General features: G+C 36.1%; 2 protein-coding genes and 1 non-coding gene across 6 annotated transcripts in view; 2 read left to right on the top strand and 1 right to left on the bottom strand.

Annotated features, from left to right (window-relative positions):
* The window catches only part of LOC148877647 (uncharacterized), a 52,239-nt gene that overhangs the window by 18,591 nt on the left and 15,539 nt on the right, over nucleotides 1-18,109 (top strand). For both annotated transcript variants that reach the window (XM_088942265.1, XM_088942264.1), the window contains exon 1: nucleotides 1-9,985. This exon is cut by the window's left edge and continues 18,591 nt beyond it. The gene's annotated coding sequence lies outside the window, so the exon portion shown is untranslated. The remainder of the gene's footprint in view (nucleotides 9,986-18,109) is intronic.
* Nucleotides 9,981-18,109, top strand: part of LOC148877648 (33 kDa ribonucleoprotein, chloroplastic-like) — a 12,922-nt gene continuing 4,793 nt past the window's right edge. For 2 of the 3 annotated variants that reach the window (XM_088942268.1, XM_088942266.1), the window contains exon 1: nucleotides 9,981-12,392. In XM_088942268.1, the coding sequence (XP_088798394.1) occupies nucleotides 12,351-12,392 (42 nt within the window). In that variant the 5' untranslated portion in view covers nucleotides 9,981-12,350. The other variant, XM_088942267.1, reaches the window with a different exon arrangement.
* On the bottom strand, nucleotides 17,110-17,216 carry LOC148877649 (small nucleolar RNA R71). The gene has a single exon (XR_016106254.1). It is a non-coding gene; the product is annotated as a small nucleolar RNA R71 (small nucleolar RNA).

The following is an 18,109-nucleotide window of genomic DNA, read 5'->3' as shown; positions in this document are numbered from 1 at the left end:
TTAAACACTGAAATCTGGTTTCTCTTAAGGGTCTAAGTCACAATTCATTTTAATAGAATTTTGAGACTTAGGAAACAATCTTTCTTTCCCCTTCTCACTCAATATATTTAACTGGAAAAAACACCAACAGTAATGAACAAAAGTTAATTAAATTAATGTTATATTAAAAATGTGACATTGTTCTCCATCTCAAGTCATATTTTTTCTCTATCTCTAACAAAAGGAAGCAAGAGATATACAACAAAAGTTCAATAAATGGGTGCATCATACCAGGTAGAAAATTATTGAGTGAAGTAAAGTTCTCTACATCAGGATCTCACAAAAACTTTTTCTGGTATAAAATTGCAACTTCAACTACAACCACTGTAATATATGAAACAAATGTGGTGACCGTCGTTTTCACCACCGTCTTTCTCATCTCATCTCTTTAAGCATTTCTCTCGTCAAATCCTTCATTTCTCTCTTCCTTTCTCCTATCTCTCTTCACTTTCCTTATTTCTCTCAGCAAATTTGCATTTCCATCCTTTATTTTGTTTTCGATGTAGTCCATTTCTTTCATAGATGTTTTTCACGCAGCATATTGTTTCTTCTCAGTTTCTTCAATTGATTTTTTGACTTTTTTTCATTTTTCGTCGATTTTTCTCGAGATCTTATTTCCATATGTTGCTCTAGTTGCCAAGAAAGATAAACGATAAAGTAAGAGAAAGAAAACTTAAGTCAAACGAAAGAAGATAGAATATATTATCTCCCTTTGTTGCTCCAGTCGCTCCCTTTCCTACTCTAGTTGCCATGAAAAAAAACGTAAAAGAAAGAAAGGCTTAATCAAACGAAAGAAAAAAATGTAAGTGAAAGAAGAGCTTAATCAAACGAAAGAAGATAGGGTAGACGTAATGGAGAGAATCATTTTATAAGTAGTTGGCTTCTGTCTGAATACGGGTCGGTTTGGTCTGTTTTATTTAGTTTTGCCAACCGAATCGATGCTACCAATTTGTCTATTTTATTAATCGAGACCGACTGAGATGCATATCAAACCAATGTTTTAAAAAATGACCCAAAACTGGAGCCGTTCTAGCCATCATTTTTCGTGTAGACACCTGTGAGCATTGGGAAAACGACTCACCTAAGCTGGAAATAGTCACTGTCCATTATATATGGAAATGGAGGTGATGGACCTCTAAGAATGATTTTCAAAAGCGTTTCGTTTTAATAGTGACTCTAATAGCCTGAGGCACTGGCTAAACCAGTCTGGTTAAGATTCAGATGGGGAGGAAAGGGATTAGGCACCCCTCTCCTGGGTCCAATTGGTGGGGCTCACATGGGATTTCGCAATAAACACAAACTAAAGCAAACAAACAGTTGATGAACCAAGAACAATTAATAGTCAATGAAGCTAAATAAACTCATGAACAAACTATCACAAGAATAAAATCCCCTACTTAAATGTCTTTATTTAATTTCTTTTTTCTTTTTTATTGAAAATTTTTCATTTCCTTATGTTGTTTTCTTATGGAAACCTTGATGAAGGGTTTTTTGGCAACACCCTGTTGCTCTGATTACTTCATGGTGTTTGATTGTTAGGCAGTTTTTGTATGCCCTTAGTTTCAATCAAAATGGTATACATTATGAGTTTATTGTAAATGCATAAAGTACATATTTGATTCATGTTTCTATGGTGCATTTCTGTGTAATACCCTTAAACTGGACACTTAATGAGACTTGTGTTAGTTTAGAATGTTCACAGCCAGTGGGTCGGTCTGGGGAGACCTATCCTGATAAGGCTAACACTGATGTGCCACCAAGTCGGTTGGGGTGGCCTGTCTCAGCCGCCAAGGTGAGACCCAAGGCACATATAGTGTAGGATTAATTGAATCTTTGAACTGAACTAGATTTTCAGTATTGCCCTAGATTTTGGAGATTAATTGGCAAAATTGAAAAGTTACACCCGACCCCTAGACTCAATTATGATACTGCACTAGGTGTCGGATTGGATCGTCTTTGATGTACCAATTAGTGAGATCCTTAGCGGGGGTCAAAACCTGGGTATGTTGGGACAGTCTGAGAATTCATCTAGTGGGTGATCATAGTGACAGGATCAGCCCCTTTGTCGGACAAAGGTAATGATCGAGATGCATTCTCTCTGATGGAAACTAAGATTGCCGGCAGCCGATTTCAATCGTTGAGATTTGTTTTGCAAAATATATTTTATACGAGATATAAAAGTATATATATTATGGTTTCTAAAATGTTTGCAAAAATGTTTTAATTCCCGGGATCCATATAAGTAGAGAATGCAACACTGTTCCTTGCAGCCGAGGGAGATGTCCTCTCTTGTCGGGCAGTGTGTGATCATTATGGGCTGAGAGGTTAAGTGTAAGACCATTGAGGGTAATACCTGATGGGCTAATCTTGCATCTACCCACAATTCCTAGGTGTTACAAGGCGGCTTGGCCCAGAGACCACTTAGGGCAAATGTTGGGCTCATAGAGCCCATGTGATGGGTTTCAGGGGGTGCACTGTCCATAACAGTGTATTTGGCCAGGCTTTGTAACAAAGGCTGGGCCGAACCCATGTGGCTGATGTGTAGATCAATGTTTGGGTCCCACGCCATACAAGGAAGCCCAACTGGGCAGCAGTTAGGAAGGTTAAGTGAACACATAACTTTAAAGGGCCTAAATCTCATTTCAAACTGGGCTAATTTAAGTAGTTAAATAAGGGGCGAATTCTGGGAATGGATTAGCGGATAGGATAGGGTCTTAACCCTATCCACTCAGAGAGTCCACACTGGAAACCTCCCAATGAGATTAGGAGAAGGTTGATCTAATTTGCAGATTTGCTTATGTTGTTTTCTTATGGAAACCTATTTTTATTTTTATTCATTTTTTATTTTCTATTTTCTATATGTATTGAATCTTTTAATTTTTTTTATATATTTATTTTATTATCTTTTTTTACTTGTATATATATTTTACTTTATTTTTATTCATTTTTTATATCATTTTTTTATCCTTCCCCTTTTGGGGACTTATCCCCTCCTACCACGATCTAGGACTCCAAATCATCGCTTAGGTGGTGTCCTTGTGTCATCCATCTGTTCTAAGATGCCATGTGTAACGATGTGACTGGGGGGCCAAATCATTTGCTTATGTTGTTTTCTTGTGGAAACCTATTTTTATTTATTTTTTATTTTTTATTTTCTATTTTCTATATGTATTGAATCTTTTAATTTTTTATCGATTTTTTATATATTTATTTTATTATCTTTTTTACTCGTATATATATTTTACTTTATTTTTTATTCCTTTTTTTATATAATTTTTTTCTTCATTTTTTTTATCCTTCCCCTTTTGGGGACTTATCCCCTCCTACCACCTAAACATATCTAATTCTATACTAGCCTCACCTTTCAACTTTGATATAATTTATTTAATATTTTCAATTTTTAATTTTTTTCCTTTTTTTCATACCTTGTCATTTGTTCCCTGTTGTAGGCTTTGCTCTCACCTTCCCCCTTATTCATCGAATTAATTTTATTTACAAATATTTCATTTGAGATGAATGACCCTCCGATGAGTGAGAACTTGAACCCGATAGGCACCTCCGACCACATCTCCCTAGTATCCAATAACTCAATGAATTCAACATCTTTTATTTCAATTTTAGTTTCAAGAGGGAGAATGGTTAGATGTTAAATCAGCACACACAATCAATATTAGGGTTGTTCACGGGTCGGGTTGGGTTGGTTTACTGGGGTTTTCCCAACCGACCCGACCTGGTCAGGTTACTTGAGGTGGAAACCGAAATCGGCCCACTGATAGGCAAAACCGACCTGGTCGGTTTGAGTCGGGTTGGGTCGGTTTCGGTTTTGCTCCTATACAAAAAGGACAGAGAAGCCTAGAACTAGAAGGAAATTTATTTGAGAAGATGGGAGAGTTGGGAGAGCCAAGTTCAAAAATCAAATGATGTCTTGAGTTGAGGACTTGAGGGGGGCGGACCAAGTTAGAGAATAGAAGAGAAGACAAAAGTTATCAATAAAATAGAAAGTCAAACTGTTTTATAGAAGGAAGGCTGAAATATATATATTTCAAGAAACTTTCTAAATTCTAATATAGGTAAAAAGGACACCTAATTCTAATTGTAATTGCCTAATAGGTTGCTTATTTGGTGTAAAAGACTATAGAAACTAGGATAGATACAATTTAGGTAAAAAAGGACACCTAATTCTAATAGAAGGCAAAAGTTATCAATAAAAGTTATCAATAAAATAGAAAGTCAAACTGTTTTATAGAAAGAAGGCTAAAATATTTTTATTTCAAGAAACTTTCTAAATTCTAATCTATACAAAAAAGGACACCTAATTCTAATTGTAATTGCCTAATGGGTTGCCTATTTGGTGTAAAAGACTATAGAAACTAGGATAGATACAATTTAGTTAAGTAGGAACTAGAAGACTAGTTAAGTAGGAACTACCGAACTAGAAGTCTAATTGGTCTTGTCCGGTTCGGGTCGGTTTCGGTTTTCACACAAGAAAACCGAACTCGACTCGATATATTGGTTTATGAATTTGCCCAACCCGAAACAAACCGGTGCTGATGAAAACCCGACCGACTCGGGTTGGGTCGGTCCGTGTTGGTCGGTTTGGTCGGGTTGGGCCTTCTTATGAACATCCCTAATCAATATAATAGTAGAATATCAATAGGGATTCGTAACTAGCGAAACAAAGCATATTAAATAATGCAAATCTTGGCAAAAATAGCAAAATAATTAAGAGAAAAAACGGTATGTCAGGAGAAGCTTCTTAGCTTCATCGTTCAAATCGACTTCAAATATGGGGAAACCACATAGTGCAAAAGAGGCAATAGCATCATCAGTAACGCAAGTAAGAAAAAAAAAGAAATAATCAATTATTTCAAAAAATTTATGAACCAATACAATATTTCATGATGAATTTCAACAACAATAAAATAAATCAAAACAGGGAAAAAGCGATGGGACTGCGGATTAGCGTCGACCTCTTAGAAATTAGATTTTTCGATGCCTCACCTCCGATTCTGGCAACTAGTTGTTACTGATTATCCGATGGCAAAAAGGTGCAGAAAACAAAGAAAAAAAAGAAAACTAACAAATGAAAATTTAGGAGTAAGAGGACCTACCTGACTACATTTTGGCCTGAGATGAACGCTGCAGCATGGACCGAGATCGTGTAGCTCCTAAACTCTGATGAAGAGTTTGGCGAAAAAATAGCTTACGGGTGAATGTTTTAGCTACAAGTTAAGACTTAGAGACTTCACTAACTTAGCAAAGATGTACTGGTTGAATGTTTTAGCTACAAGTTAAAATGGGGCAGTTTCTTTTATATTGTTGGGTATCAAAGAAAGTTTGGAATTCGGAATTCATAAAGGAGTTTCCGTAATTGATTTGCAATTCAGAAGGCAATGAGCCTTGGCAGCTGGATCATTATTTAATAGAGGCAAGAGACATCTTGAACGTGATGAATGTAAACCTAGTCTTGATTCCCAGGGAGTTCAGTTGGTCTCAATTCTTGTGTAGAAGAACTGATGAAAGTGTTAGATGTTAAATCCAATGATGTCCGAGTTGTGGGACTTGTTGGAATGGGTAGGATTGGTAAGACAACTCTTGCCAAGGCCTTTTTTAATAAAATGGTCTCTCAATTTAAGCATCACAACTTCATTTTTAACATCAGAGAAACTTCAAGGAAAGGGTGCAATTGAGTTTCACTCCTTTATGAATTCCGAATTCCAAATTTTCTTTGATACCTGACAATATAAAAGTTGCCCCATTTTAACTTGTAGCTAAAACATTCAACCAACCAGTACATCTTTGCTAAGTTAGTGAAGTCTTTGAGTCTTAACTTGTAACTAAAATATTCACCCGTAAACTATTTTTTCGCCAAACTCTTCGTTGGAGTTTAGGAGCTACACGATTTCGGTCCATGTTGCAACGTTCATCTCAGGCCAAAATGCAGTCAGGTAGGTTCTCTTATTCCTAAATCTTCATTTGTTAGTTTTCTTTTCTTTGTTTTCTGCACCATTTTGCCATCGGACAATCAGTAACAATTGGTTGCCGGAATCGGAGGTGAGGCATCGAAAAATCTAATTTATGAGCGGTTGACGCCAATCCACCGTCCCATCGTTTTTTCCCTGTTTTGATTTATTGTATTGTTGTTGGAATTCATCATGAAATATTGTATTGGTTCATAAATTTTTGGAAATAACTGATTATTTCTTTTTTTTTTCCTTTCTTGTATTACTGATGATGCTACTACCTCATTCGCACTATGTGGTTTCCCCATATTTGAAGTCGATTTGAACAAGGAAGCTAAGAAACTTCTCTTGACATACCGTTTTTTCTCTTAGTTATTTTTGCCAAGATTTGCATTATTTAATATGCTTTGTTTCGCTAGTTACAAATCCCTATTGATATTCTACTATTATATTGATTGTGTGTGCTGATTTAACATCTAACCATTCTCCCTCTTGAAACATAAATTGAAGTAAAAGATGTTTAATTATTGGGTACTAGGGAGATGTGGTCGGAGGTGGCTATCGGGTTTAGGTTCTCACCCATTGGAGGGTCATTCATAATCTTTTCCCTATTAATGCATTACTTGTGGATGATGTCAGTAAAGGTATCAATGTTATCAAACAAAAAATTCATGAAAGGCCTGTTCTTGTTGTTCTGGACAATGTTGATGATGTGAGAGAACTTGAGGCTTTAGCTGGTGGGAGAGAGTGGTTTTGTGATGGAAGTAGGATTATTATAACCACAAGACAGACAATTATTAAAGGACATTGTAAATATAACCTATGATGTTAAAGAATTGAATGAGAGTGAGTCACTCAAACTCTTCTGATACCATGCCTTTGGGAGGGAGAAGCCTTCGGAAACTTTCATGTGTTTTACTAAGGAAATTGCATTACACACGGGAGGATACATTACAGAAGTTGAGAAAGATTCTTCCAGATGACCTCCATAATTTGTTAAAGATCAGTTATGATGCATTTGACGAAGAGAATAAACGGATGTTCATTGACATTGCATGTTTCTTTTCTAGCATGGACATGAGCAGAGAAAGTGCTATTAATATATCTAAGGGCTGTGGTTTCCATGCTGAGACAGCAATGACAGAACTTGCAATGCAGAGAAAGTGCTATTGATTTAAGATAGAGAAGATTTAAATGATATTAGAAAGAAAGTGAACTAGAAGTTAGGATAATCCAATGTCTCCAAGGCAAACCAACAAGTTTGGCTGCAAGAAAAGTGATTACAACATGAATGTTTCTGTGAACTAAAAATTCAATAATGAACTTTTATCTATTTTTATTCTTTAGACTAGTTAACTATATTCTCAGGCAATTATTTTTGATGATTAACATCAATTATATAATAAGATATAAGAACCCGAGTCTGTCCGGAATGGACAGGAGGGGAAGTACAAAGATAACACAAATCTGAACACACACAAATATATACATAAGATAGATTACAAAGGGATCCCTGCCTAGGCCAACCCCATTCACGCCAGCTCAAGCTAAACTTTCAATTAGGGATTGGGTTCAGCATCAATGAATTGATAATAAATTTTGGCCTTGGGGGTCCTTGTTTGTTTTCCTGTGAATGTCTTTTTTAACCAGATAACAGACAAACTTTACTGGGTTTATCACTTCACACAACCAGAGAGAGAGAGAGAGAGAGAGAGAGAGGGAAGGAGAGAAGAATTTAATGAAGCCCTGGAGATATGACAGATTGAGAACAAATACTTCTTTGAATTTATACCAATACTTTTGTGTGTAGTCTTTCCTTAGATCCTCAAACTCTTTGGAATTGGTTTTCATGCAGACATGAGAAAACAGGATTGTGCATCTATATAGAAGTATGTAATTGAACTTTATAAACCATTTCTCAACTACTTGAGGTTAGGAGCAATTAATCCTGTTTTGCCATTCCATTCCATCAAGTTCTTGTCCCGGTTAACCTATGGGTCCTCAGATGTTTCCTCAGTACATCAACCCACAAGTGTTTTAGTCTCCTCCAACCTCTCCTTTAGAGTCTCTAGTTACATGGGGTCCTTTTACTACTGTTTGTAGGTTGATGGTAGAATATGCATCTTATGCTCAAATTACTCGTGAGGTGATACAATGCCTCTCCTACTTCTTTAACCCTCAAGTTGTATCGGGTCTTTGTACTGCTGCTTGAAGGTCAATAGTAGAATATGTTTCCTATGCTCAATTTACTAATGAGGTGACACAGTCTCTCAAGATTCACCAATGCTACAACAACTCTCTCTAAACACAATCCAGGAAATAGTACTCCCCCCCAATGGGATTCCCCACCATTTGAGCAGATCAATAGTGAATTGGCTGCAAAATTGAATGAAAATCTGTCATAATCTCCCGGGCTTGTGTCAGTATCATCTAGTTTCAGTCAAAGTGATGTTTTCAATAGCATCTCAGAAAACTATGTGGATACATCTGTAAACAATCCTATCAATGAAGACGGGTAAATCATATAGGTACAATGATAGACATAATGAAAGCTGTTGGATTGTAACATGAATTAATTTGAGATTTTACAAATATTAACAGAAATTATAATTTGAGTTTGATGCAACTTGAAACTTGAAACTTTACAACAGGGATACTGGAAAAAAGTAGAGGATTTGGATTTATCACAATGAGCAACATTGAAGATGCTAATAGAGTCGTTGAAAATATCGATGGAAGTGTAAAAACTCTCTCTCTCTCTCTATGATAATTCTCATCCTCCATTCATTAAGGCTATATCATTTGTTAAAAACTAAACAAATGTTTTCAGATAAATTTCCATATCAACTTTTATTTGAAGCTTTCAGGTAAACACGTTTATTGATTCCAGATCAGAAACCCACATCAATTCGAAGATTTAGCAGGTCTTATGGGAAGCAAGTTAGAATAGACCTGAAACTGTGCTACCATTCATAACCTCTGATTTCAGATCTGTATACACCAATTCTCCTTGCTGAATTCTCATATTAGCCCTAATCACAGTAGATGGCAGCCATTCATGCTGTTGAAATATAAGATTGCAGATCTGAATGTGTAAATGATTTACGCTTGTACCCTCATAAATTTCAGATCTGAATGTGTAAAAACCATGCATAGCATCTGTACTCAATAAGGTTAGTGGTGTGAACTCAGATTGCAGATCTGAACTCATTATAGTTGCTATAGCTTCTGCTCTTGTTTGTCTGCTTTTTCTTATGAAAATAATGAGACATCAGATCTGATTACCTTACCTATCACTTTTGCAATCAGATCTGAACACAACCGTACTATTCTCAGTGGCTACCGAATTCATATCTGATCTCAGTAGCAGGCACAGCTGTTCTAAGTATCAGTAGCTGCTGTTATATATTGCTGCTTTCAGTAGCTTCTTAGATTTCAGAGCTGATCTCAATTTTGTGTATATTTGATGTCTGAATTGCTATCTCACAATCCTTTGTACATTGATTTCAGTTCTGTGTATTGACCTTCAGTAGCTATTGAGATTTCAGCTCTCAGCAGTTCAGATCTGTGTAATTAAATCTCGTCCCTGGTTTCAGCAATATAAAGAAAAGGAATTTGTAAACTGTTGTTCTACTCAGAGATTACTGAATTCAGACCTGTTTGTAAATTGCTACTGAATTCTGTATATTGAATAAGATGTTGGTTCATATCTGCTTTTAGTTTGTTGCATTTATTTATTTTAGGATGTAGGCTTTTGTATTCCAATAATTCACTTTACATTTTTCAGTTTTGATAAGGTTAGTTATTTATATTCTTCTGTGTTATCTTGTTTACTGCCTTGACTTTCACAGTTTTTGACAAGCAGAGTTGAGCTGGAGGAAATCCTCTACGACCCGAAGATTGAAAGAACCACTGATTTCAGTATAAATGACTACTGTAATTTCAGATCTGAACTAAGATCAAAAGGTGACTGTTCTCAGTAGGTAAGTTTGCAGATCTGATTTCAAGTCTCTGCAATTTATTGAGGCATACAAGGCATATAAGTTGGGACTCGAAATAAGAAGTCTTAAACTCTTGAGTTCAGACTTATTTCAGACCTAATTGCATCATAATTCAGACTTATTGTTGTTAGGTTTTTTTTGTAAGACTGTTCTCAAAAGCTAAGACTTCAGGTCTGATTCTATTAAGAGCCTGAAGAGCAGCCTAAAGATACTAAATTCAGCAATTGATTTTAGATCTGATTACAATAGATGTTAGATATGCTTATTTCTATTTAGTCTAGAATAGTGTGTAATAATGATCTACTTCACACTTGAATGTTGGTTTTCAATAATGGAGTTCTGTTTTTCTTGTTTATAAAAAAAAAGAGAGAGAGAAAAAGAGAGAAGCAAACGACTTTGGTTTGTCTTATTAATTACTTGGCTTTGTAATTTTTTCTTGTATAGCTGTTAGATTAGGATTACTTACATTCTTTTGAATTGTGAATAGTATTTTTATTATTTGGTTTAAATTATTTTTAGTTAGAACAAAGCTTATGATTTCTGTTGCAAGTAAATTTTAGCAGAAGAGGTTCCTAACAAAAGAACTCTTGCATATCTGAAAATTAATCTTCAGGAAGTCCTCTTTACCCTTCTCTTTACTTGGTATTTCTCTTGTTGGTTTTATTAGGATCCCCTAACACTAGGAACATTGAGGACAATGTTCATCTTAAGTGTGGGGGAGTGAGCCCGAGGATAAGGTATGGGGGCTGAAACCATGCACTTCATTCACCCCAACACACATATGCAAGCAATGACATAACCAAAAAAAGATTGGAACCCCTCAAGTTCATTACTATTTATTTGATGATTTTTAAGGAATTCAATGAGTTGAGGGAGACTGATGTACTTGTTAAGTTTTTATTCTTGTGAATGTCCCAATTTGATATATGCATGAAAAAAGGGGAGCTAAATATGTTTTTCAGCATGACTAGCCCTAACTATATTCATGTGTATGGAAGCCCTTGATTTCATGGTTAATGGTCAAGAGAGCTATTGTACATCTGAAATGTTGATTTTTGAGGTTCAATAATTGCAAAGAAGGACAACAGCCCAAATTGACTCCGCTATTTTGAGCTGAATAGTAAACTAGCAGCTTAGAACATGAGTCCTATTTACCTACTTCAAGCAAGTGGCTAGTGTGAGATGGAGCATAAGATGCACTCACACAAAAAAAAAAAAAAAGAAAAAAAGAAAAAAAGAAAAAGAGAGAAAATTGTGTGAGATGGAGCATAAAATGCACTCACACCGGAAAAAATAAGAAAAGGGTGAGATGGAGCATAAGATGCACTCACCCTTAGAAATAAGTAATTGTGGTGACAACTAAGGTTCAAAGGGGCACTCTAAAGTTGAACTCTCATTAAGATTTAGTTACAGATGTGAAACTTAGTGAAATTTGATTATTAACCTTGACAATTAAGGAGCTGATTTATATATGAATTAGGAGTGAAGGCTAGACGATGATGAAATTCATATTCTCTTTTCCTTGGATCTTATACATATGTTAAATGGTAATTTACAAGAATAAGAGCTGAGCATTTACAAAAGTTCCCCGACTAGTTAATGCATTTTTATCTTAAAAAGTTCACCAGGTAAATGGTGAGAACAGAAGAGGGGGAATGTTCAGTTTATGACTGATGTCTTTGCTTGAGGACAAGCAAAAGCTTAAGTGTGGGGGTATTTGATGAACCTACAATTTATCTATAATTTTTGAGGACTTTAGCATAGATTTTTATGTCGGTTTTATTAAATTTTGCCTTAATTTAGCTTAATGCTAAGGACAAGTTTCAGGGATAATTAATCCAAGAAAAGGAAGGAAAAAGGCAAGAAAAGAATGTTCAAAAAGACCAATTTCAGCCCAGCCCGGTTGTGGAAGCAAGAGAGAGCACTTCGGCCCAAGAAGAGTAAGTGGATTCCTTGAGAAAACCCAAGAAAAGAAAGCCTAGCTAAGAGTAGAATTCAGCCTAGCAAAGAAGGCCCATTCTCAACCCAAAAGAGCAGCTCAAAGTATAGCTATCATGTGCTAAGAGAGAGCCTAAGTGCAATCCAAATAGTAGTCTTTAGGAGGCTTTTAAGAGAGCTTTAGAAAATTCAAAAAAGGGGTGTAATACACCCCATTCTAGAGGGTTCAAGAAGGGACAAGAGCCCCCTTGAAAAACTATATAAAGAGGCCTCTAGGAGGGGGGAGAGGTGTTTAATTGCTTGAGATGAAGGCTCTCCCATTCTTTGAGGTTCGGTCACCTTGAGAGAAGAGAAGAGAAGAGAAGAAGGCTAGGCGCAAGGAAGAAGAAGAAGAAGAAGAAGAAGAAGAATGGCTGAAGGAAGTTCAAGTCAAGCAAGCAAGAAGAAGAAGGTGAGTTCGAAATTGGAGGTTTGTGATTTGGAGATCTTTTGTAATAACTCAATTGTAGTTTCATTCTCCTTTAATTTGAATTCAGTTTCTTTGTTATATTTTCTTTCCTCTTTCTCCTTCCATTCTTTCTTGATATATTTCAGCTTGTAAAATTTTAGTTCAGCAATTAAATCATTTTTGATTCATTCGAATGGTTATGAATTGTACTTGAAGTTTCTTGAATAAGGGTTAAATTGTAGATTAATTCGGCCAATTAACCTTCAAAACTCAGATCTGAATTGCTTGAAAGAGAATTCAGATCTGCAAATTTCAGATTGGCCGAATGGATTTAAAGTTTGGAATTCCTAGAGTGCTTGAGAGAGACTCTAGGAATTCAGATCTACTATTCAATAACTGAATTGAGTGCAAGGTTAGAGATAATTTGCACAATTCAGTTGGTGATCAATTTAGATTTGAATTGATGCCTTAGAAGTGTTTGAAGAAATGCATGCATGGGGATTAGATTCTTGCTAGAGATAGAAGAATCGTCACTCATGCATAGGATGAATATGCGTTTGAGAGAGGCTGTTCATGAACTTGGGGTTTCACCAAACCAATGCTCAATCATGATTTATTCGAATGATCCAAATTGATAGATTGCTGAATTCTGAGATTGTCATTTACTGTTTATCTTCTAACCTGATTTGAAGGCAATTGGGTCAATGATTTAAATAGATTTTAGTTTAGGATTTTTAGCTTTCATTAAAGTTTTGATTTATTTGTTAATCAGATAAGAAATACCAAATTTAGTATTGGTAATTGTTTCTTAAACCCTCGTGGGAACGATACTTCACTCACTACTTTATTACTTGAACGGCTAGTGCACTTGCTAGTGTCACAATGAGTCAAGTTTTGTGGTGTGGCTGCTGGGATTTAGGGAAGCAATATTAGGAACCATTGGTCATTCTTAATCTGATTTGTAGCTTTGCATTCATTGTTGGTTTTCAATTCTACATCTTAAATTTCAGTCTTGAATGCAATGGCTTCGTTGATGGAGCCGGTTTCCTCTCTTAATACTTGATTGCTCCATCTTTAATTTCAGTTTTAGTTGAGTTTATGTAGATCTGATCACTCTTTTTTTTAGCTTCATTATCTCAAAAGAGTACATATCTGATTGCATTACTTGTTGTTTCTTGAATTCAACAATTAGATCTGCACTCACATAAAAAGATTTTGGTTAGTTTACTTTCTTTTCTTTTAGTTTTCTTCCATTTTAAAAGAAAAAAAAAGAAAAAAAATGGTATGCCCACTTTCAAATCTAAGCTTCAAATCTGAGATCAGATCTGAAATGGTGTGTACAGGTCTGATTTCATATCTGTAACTCACCCCCATTCGAAGATACATCAGGACTGATGAGAAGCAAGCTAGAACAACTATTGTACAGACCTAAGATCAGTGGTATTACTTGATTTCAGACCTGATATACTGATCTCAGATTTGTATACACCAATGCACCCTGCTGAATTCTCATATTAGCCCTGATAACTGTGGTTCTAGCTACTGAACTTAGCATCAGTAGCTGCTGAATTGCAAAATTACAGATCTGAAGGTGTAAAGGATTCTTGCATATACCCTCATAAACTTTAGATCCCAAGGTGTAGAAATAATGTACAACATCTGTACTCTATTAGGATGGTGGTGTGAACTCAGATTGTTGATCTGAAATCATCTGAGTTAAATGAATTCAGATCAGAGTTCATCCAAACTTAGACCTGAACTCATCTAACTCGGATTTGATTTCGGCTGCTATCAGTAGCACAGGTTGCAGACCTGATTTCAAGTCTCTGCAACTATTTGATTTATACAAGTTATACAAATAATAAGAAGCTTAAAGCTCTTGATTCCAGCCTTAATTCAGATCTGGTTGCAGTATATGGGAAGCAAGCTAGAATAGACATGATTTGGAATCAGTGGATATGCATGGATTTAGACCTGATACACTGATCTGATCTCATGTTATGCATGATTTTAGATCTGATCCACTGATTTCAGATCTTAATACACTTGCACCCATTGCTGAATTTCTATATCAGTTTTAGTTTAGTTAATGTAGTAAATTTCTGGTTCTATTATCTCAAAAGAAAAAAAAAAGTGTATAAACATCAAAAGAGTGCAGATCTGATTACTTATACATGTCAATTTTGAATTCAACAATCAGATTTGAACTCATAGTTCAGTAGTATAGTTGCATTAATTCTCTGTGTTCTAGTTTTATTTCATCTCAAAAGATTTTTTTTTTGAACGTATGGTTGAATGATGCATAGGCGGCTAGTACAGTATTGATTGCATTAACTGTGATTTATAAAATTCAGACCTGAACTTATTGCTATAATTGCTTGCATATTTTGTTGTTCAGATCTGATCACAGAGCTTATCACTTTTGCGATCAGATCTGAACACTTAATGAATCATTTTTTTTCTAACTTAGTGCTTTCAATTCAGAGTTTCAGATATGAATTCAGATCTGAATTCTGCTACAGCAGACCTGCAACAGTTCAGATATGAGTTCCTCTTAACACAGATCTGAACTGATGCAGATTTGAGGTGAATTGGGTGTCATAACTACCCAAATCCACCCTAGGACACTTCTGCTACTCTTCAAAGGAAATTTGGTAGCAATGACTGAAGGTAAGGCAATTGAAAATTCAGATCCAAACTCAGATTTGAGTTCAGATCTGAATTCTACTGTTACAGATCTGCTCAGTTCAGATTTGAATTCCTCTGAACTCAGACTTGAACCGATTCAAGTTTGAGGTGAATTGGGTGCCATCACTACCCCAATCCACCCTGCCTCCAGGGTGAATGGATAGCAAAGAATGAGAGAAATTCAAATATAAAATGCAGTTGATTTGGATAGCAAAGAACTGATTTTTAATTCTGCATCTTAGAATTCAGATTTGAATGCAGTAGCTTTCATTACTGATGAAGCTGGTCTTTTTTCCTAATGCTGAATTGCTTCATCTTTGGTTCCTGTTTTAGTTTAGGTAGTTTAGTTGATTGATGGTTTTGTTTATAAAAAAAAAATTCATTGTTGATTTCTTTAACTGTTAGCTGATTTCAGTTCTGTACAAACCTGCATATAGTATTCTTCATTACTGATATTACTACTCTATTTTTTTTTTGTTGATTTGTTTGGTTTTGATTACTGTTTTAGTGCTGCTAGTTTAGTTGGTTTTTGGGTCTATATAGCTCATAAAAAAACAGGGGAGTTCAGATATGTACACAGTAGATTAAAGTACTGGAATAAAAAAAAAATCAAATCTGAGCACACCGAAAAAAAAAGAGAGATTTTGTTCAGTATTATAGTTGCATTACTGCTTTGTGTTCTATTTCATCTCAAAAGAAAGAAAAAAAAATCAGATCCCAGCAGCCACACCATGGTGAATACAGGTCTGATTTCAGATCTTTTTACTAATTGATTTTGGTTTTGTGCAGATTTGTATACAACATGTTTCATTGCTGATATCAGTGGGTTATCCTGCTGAATTGCTCAGTTTTAGTATGGCTACTCTAGCTGGTGTTTGGTGATGCATAGCTCATCAAAACAGTGGGTTCAGATCTGATATTTAGTAGCCTTCCAATATGGAAATCAGACCTAAGCACAACTGTACTGTTATCAGTAGCTGCTGTTATATTTATTGCTGTTCTCAGTGGCTTCTGAGATTTCAGAGTTGATCTCAATTTTGTGTAGAACTGATGTCTAAATTGCTATCTCACAATCCTTTGTATACTGATTTCAGTTGTGTATTGACCTTCAGTAGCACAGAATAGCCTTTTAAGATGAAGCTCAGACCTGAACACAATCACTGCTGATCCGCATTTGGCTGTCCTTAGTAGCTGCTTACATTTCAGATCTGATTTCAGAACTGTATATTACTGTTCTTAGTAGCTACTGAGATTTCAGCTCTCAGCAGTTCAGATCTGTGTAATTAAATCTCGTCCTGATTTCAGCAATATAAAGAAAAGGAATTTGTAAACTGTTGTTCTACTCAGAGATTACCGAATTCAGACCTGTTCGTAAATTGCTACTGAATTCTGTAAGATGTTGGTTCAGATATGTTTTTAGTTTGCTGCATTTATTTATTTTAGGATGTAGGCTTTTGTATTCCAATAATTCACTTTACATTTTCAGTTTTGATAAGGTTATTTATATTCTTCTGTGTTATCTTGTTTACTGTATTGACTTTCACAGTTTCTGACAAGCAGAGTCGAGCTGGAGGAAATCCTCTACGACCCGGAGATTGAAAGAACCCTCCGTGTCCGTCTAAGAGCAGCCAGACAAATCCAGCAAGAAGCTCAAGAAATGGCTGAGCAGAGGCCTATGATGGATTATGCCAAACCCACACTCACTGGAGCTGCCTCTAGCATTATCAGGCCCAATATTGCTGCTAACAACTTTGAAATCAAACTGGCCGTCATACAAATGATTCAAAACATGGTGCAATTCTGTGGTTTGGCCCACGAAGATCCCAATGCACACATTTATTTTTTAGAAATATGTGACACCTTCAAACACAATGGGGTAAGTGATGATGCCATTAGGCTGAGGTTATTCCCATTTTCTTTGAAGGATAAAGCCAAAGCATGGCTGAATTCATTGCCGGCAGGATCAATAGCTACGTGGGATGAAATGGCCGGTCGTTTTCTCTCTAAATATTTTCCCCCTTCTAAAATTGCTAAAATGATTAATGACATCACTACTTTTTTCCAGCGAGAAGGGGAATCTTTATATGAGTCATGGGAACGATACAAGGAGTTGTTGAGAAGAGTTCCTCATTATGGCCTTCCAATATGGCTACAAGTGCAGACTTTCTATAATGGTCTTACCGACTCAAATAAGACCATATTAGATGATGCAGCCGGAGGGTCCATAAATAATAAAACTCCTAAGGTAGCCCATGCACTTATTGAGGAAATGGCAGTCAACAACTACCAATGACATTCTGAAAGGACTCAAACTAAGAAGCAGCAAGGCCTGCATAATGTTGATACTTATAGAGCACTATCTACACAAATAGGAGCACTCAATAAGAAAATTGATGAAATGCAGATAGCTGACATGCATGTGCAACCTCTTACTTGTGAATTGTGTGGGGGAGGCCACATCAACACTGACTGCCAAGTTGGCAATCAGTTCAGGCCATCTATTGAACAAGTCGACTTTGTCAGTAATTCGTCAAGACAGCAAGGTTACCAAAGTCACCATACCTTTCTCCCAGGATGGAGGGAACATTCAAATCAGCCCTGGCCAAGTCAGCATACTTCAAAGCCTTTCCACCAGACTTATCATCAGCCTAAACCAAAGTCCAATTTGGAGGAACTGATGACAAAATTTATAACAAGTGTGGAAACCATGTTCTAGAACCTGGAAGCCTCAATCAAAAACCTGGAAAACCAAGTGGGGCAATTGGCACAATTGATCTCTTCCAGAATGTCGGGAACTCTTCCAAGCAACACTGAAGTGAATCCGCGAGAACAGGTGCAAGCTATTACCTTAAGAAGTGGAAAAGAGTTGCCCGAGGTAGAAAAGAAGAATTGGGCTGAACCCAAGGCAAAAATAAATCTTGGGACTTGACAACAAAAGAAGGAACAACCAGAAGCACAACAAGGGATGCACCAGCAGCCACAAGTTCCATTCCCTAACAAGCTGAAGCAACAGAAATTGGAGAAGGAATTTG

The sequence above is a fragment of the Nelumbo lutea genome, chromosome 1 (assembly GCF_056320005.1).
Source record: "Nelumbo lutea isolate HS-2025 chromosome 1, American lotus-T2T, whole genome shotgun sequence".
Taxonomy (NCBI): Eukaryota; Viridiplantae; Streptophyta; class Magnoliopsida; order Proteales; family Nelumbonaceae; genus Nelumbo; species Nelumbo lutea.
This window is presented reverse-complemented; position numbering and strand designations above follow the sequence as displayed.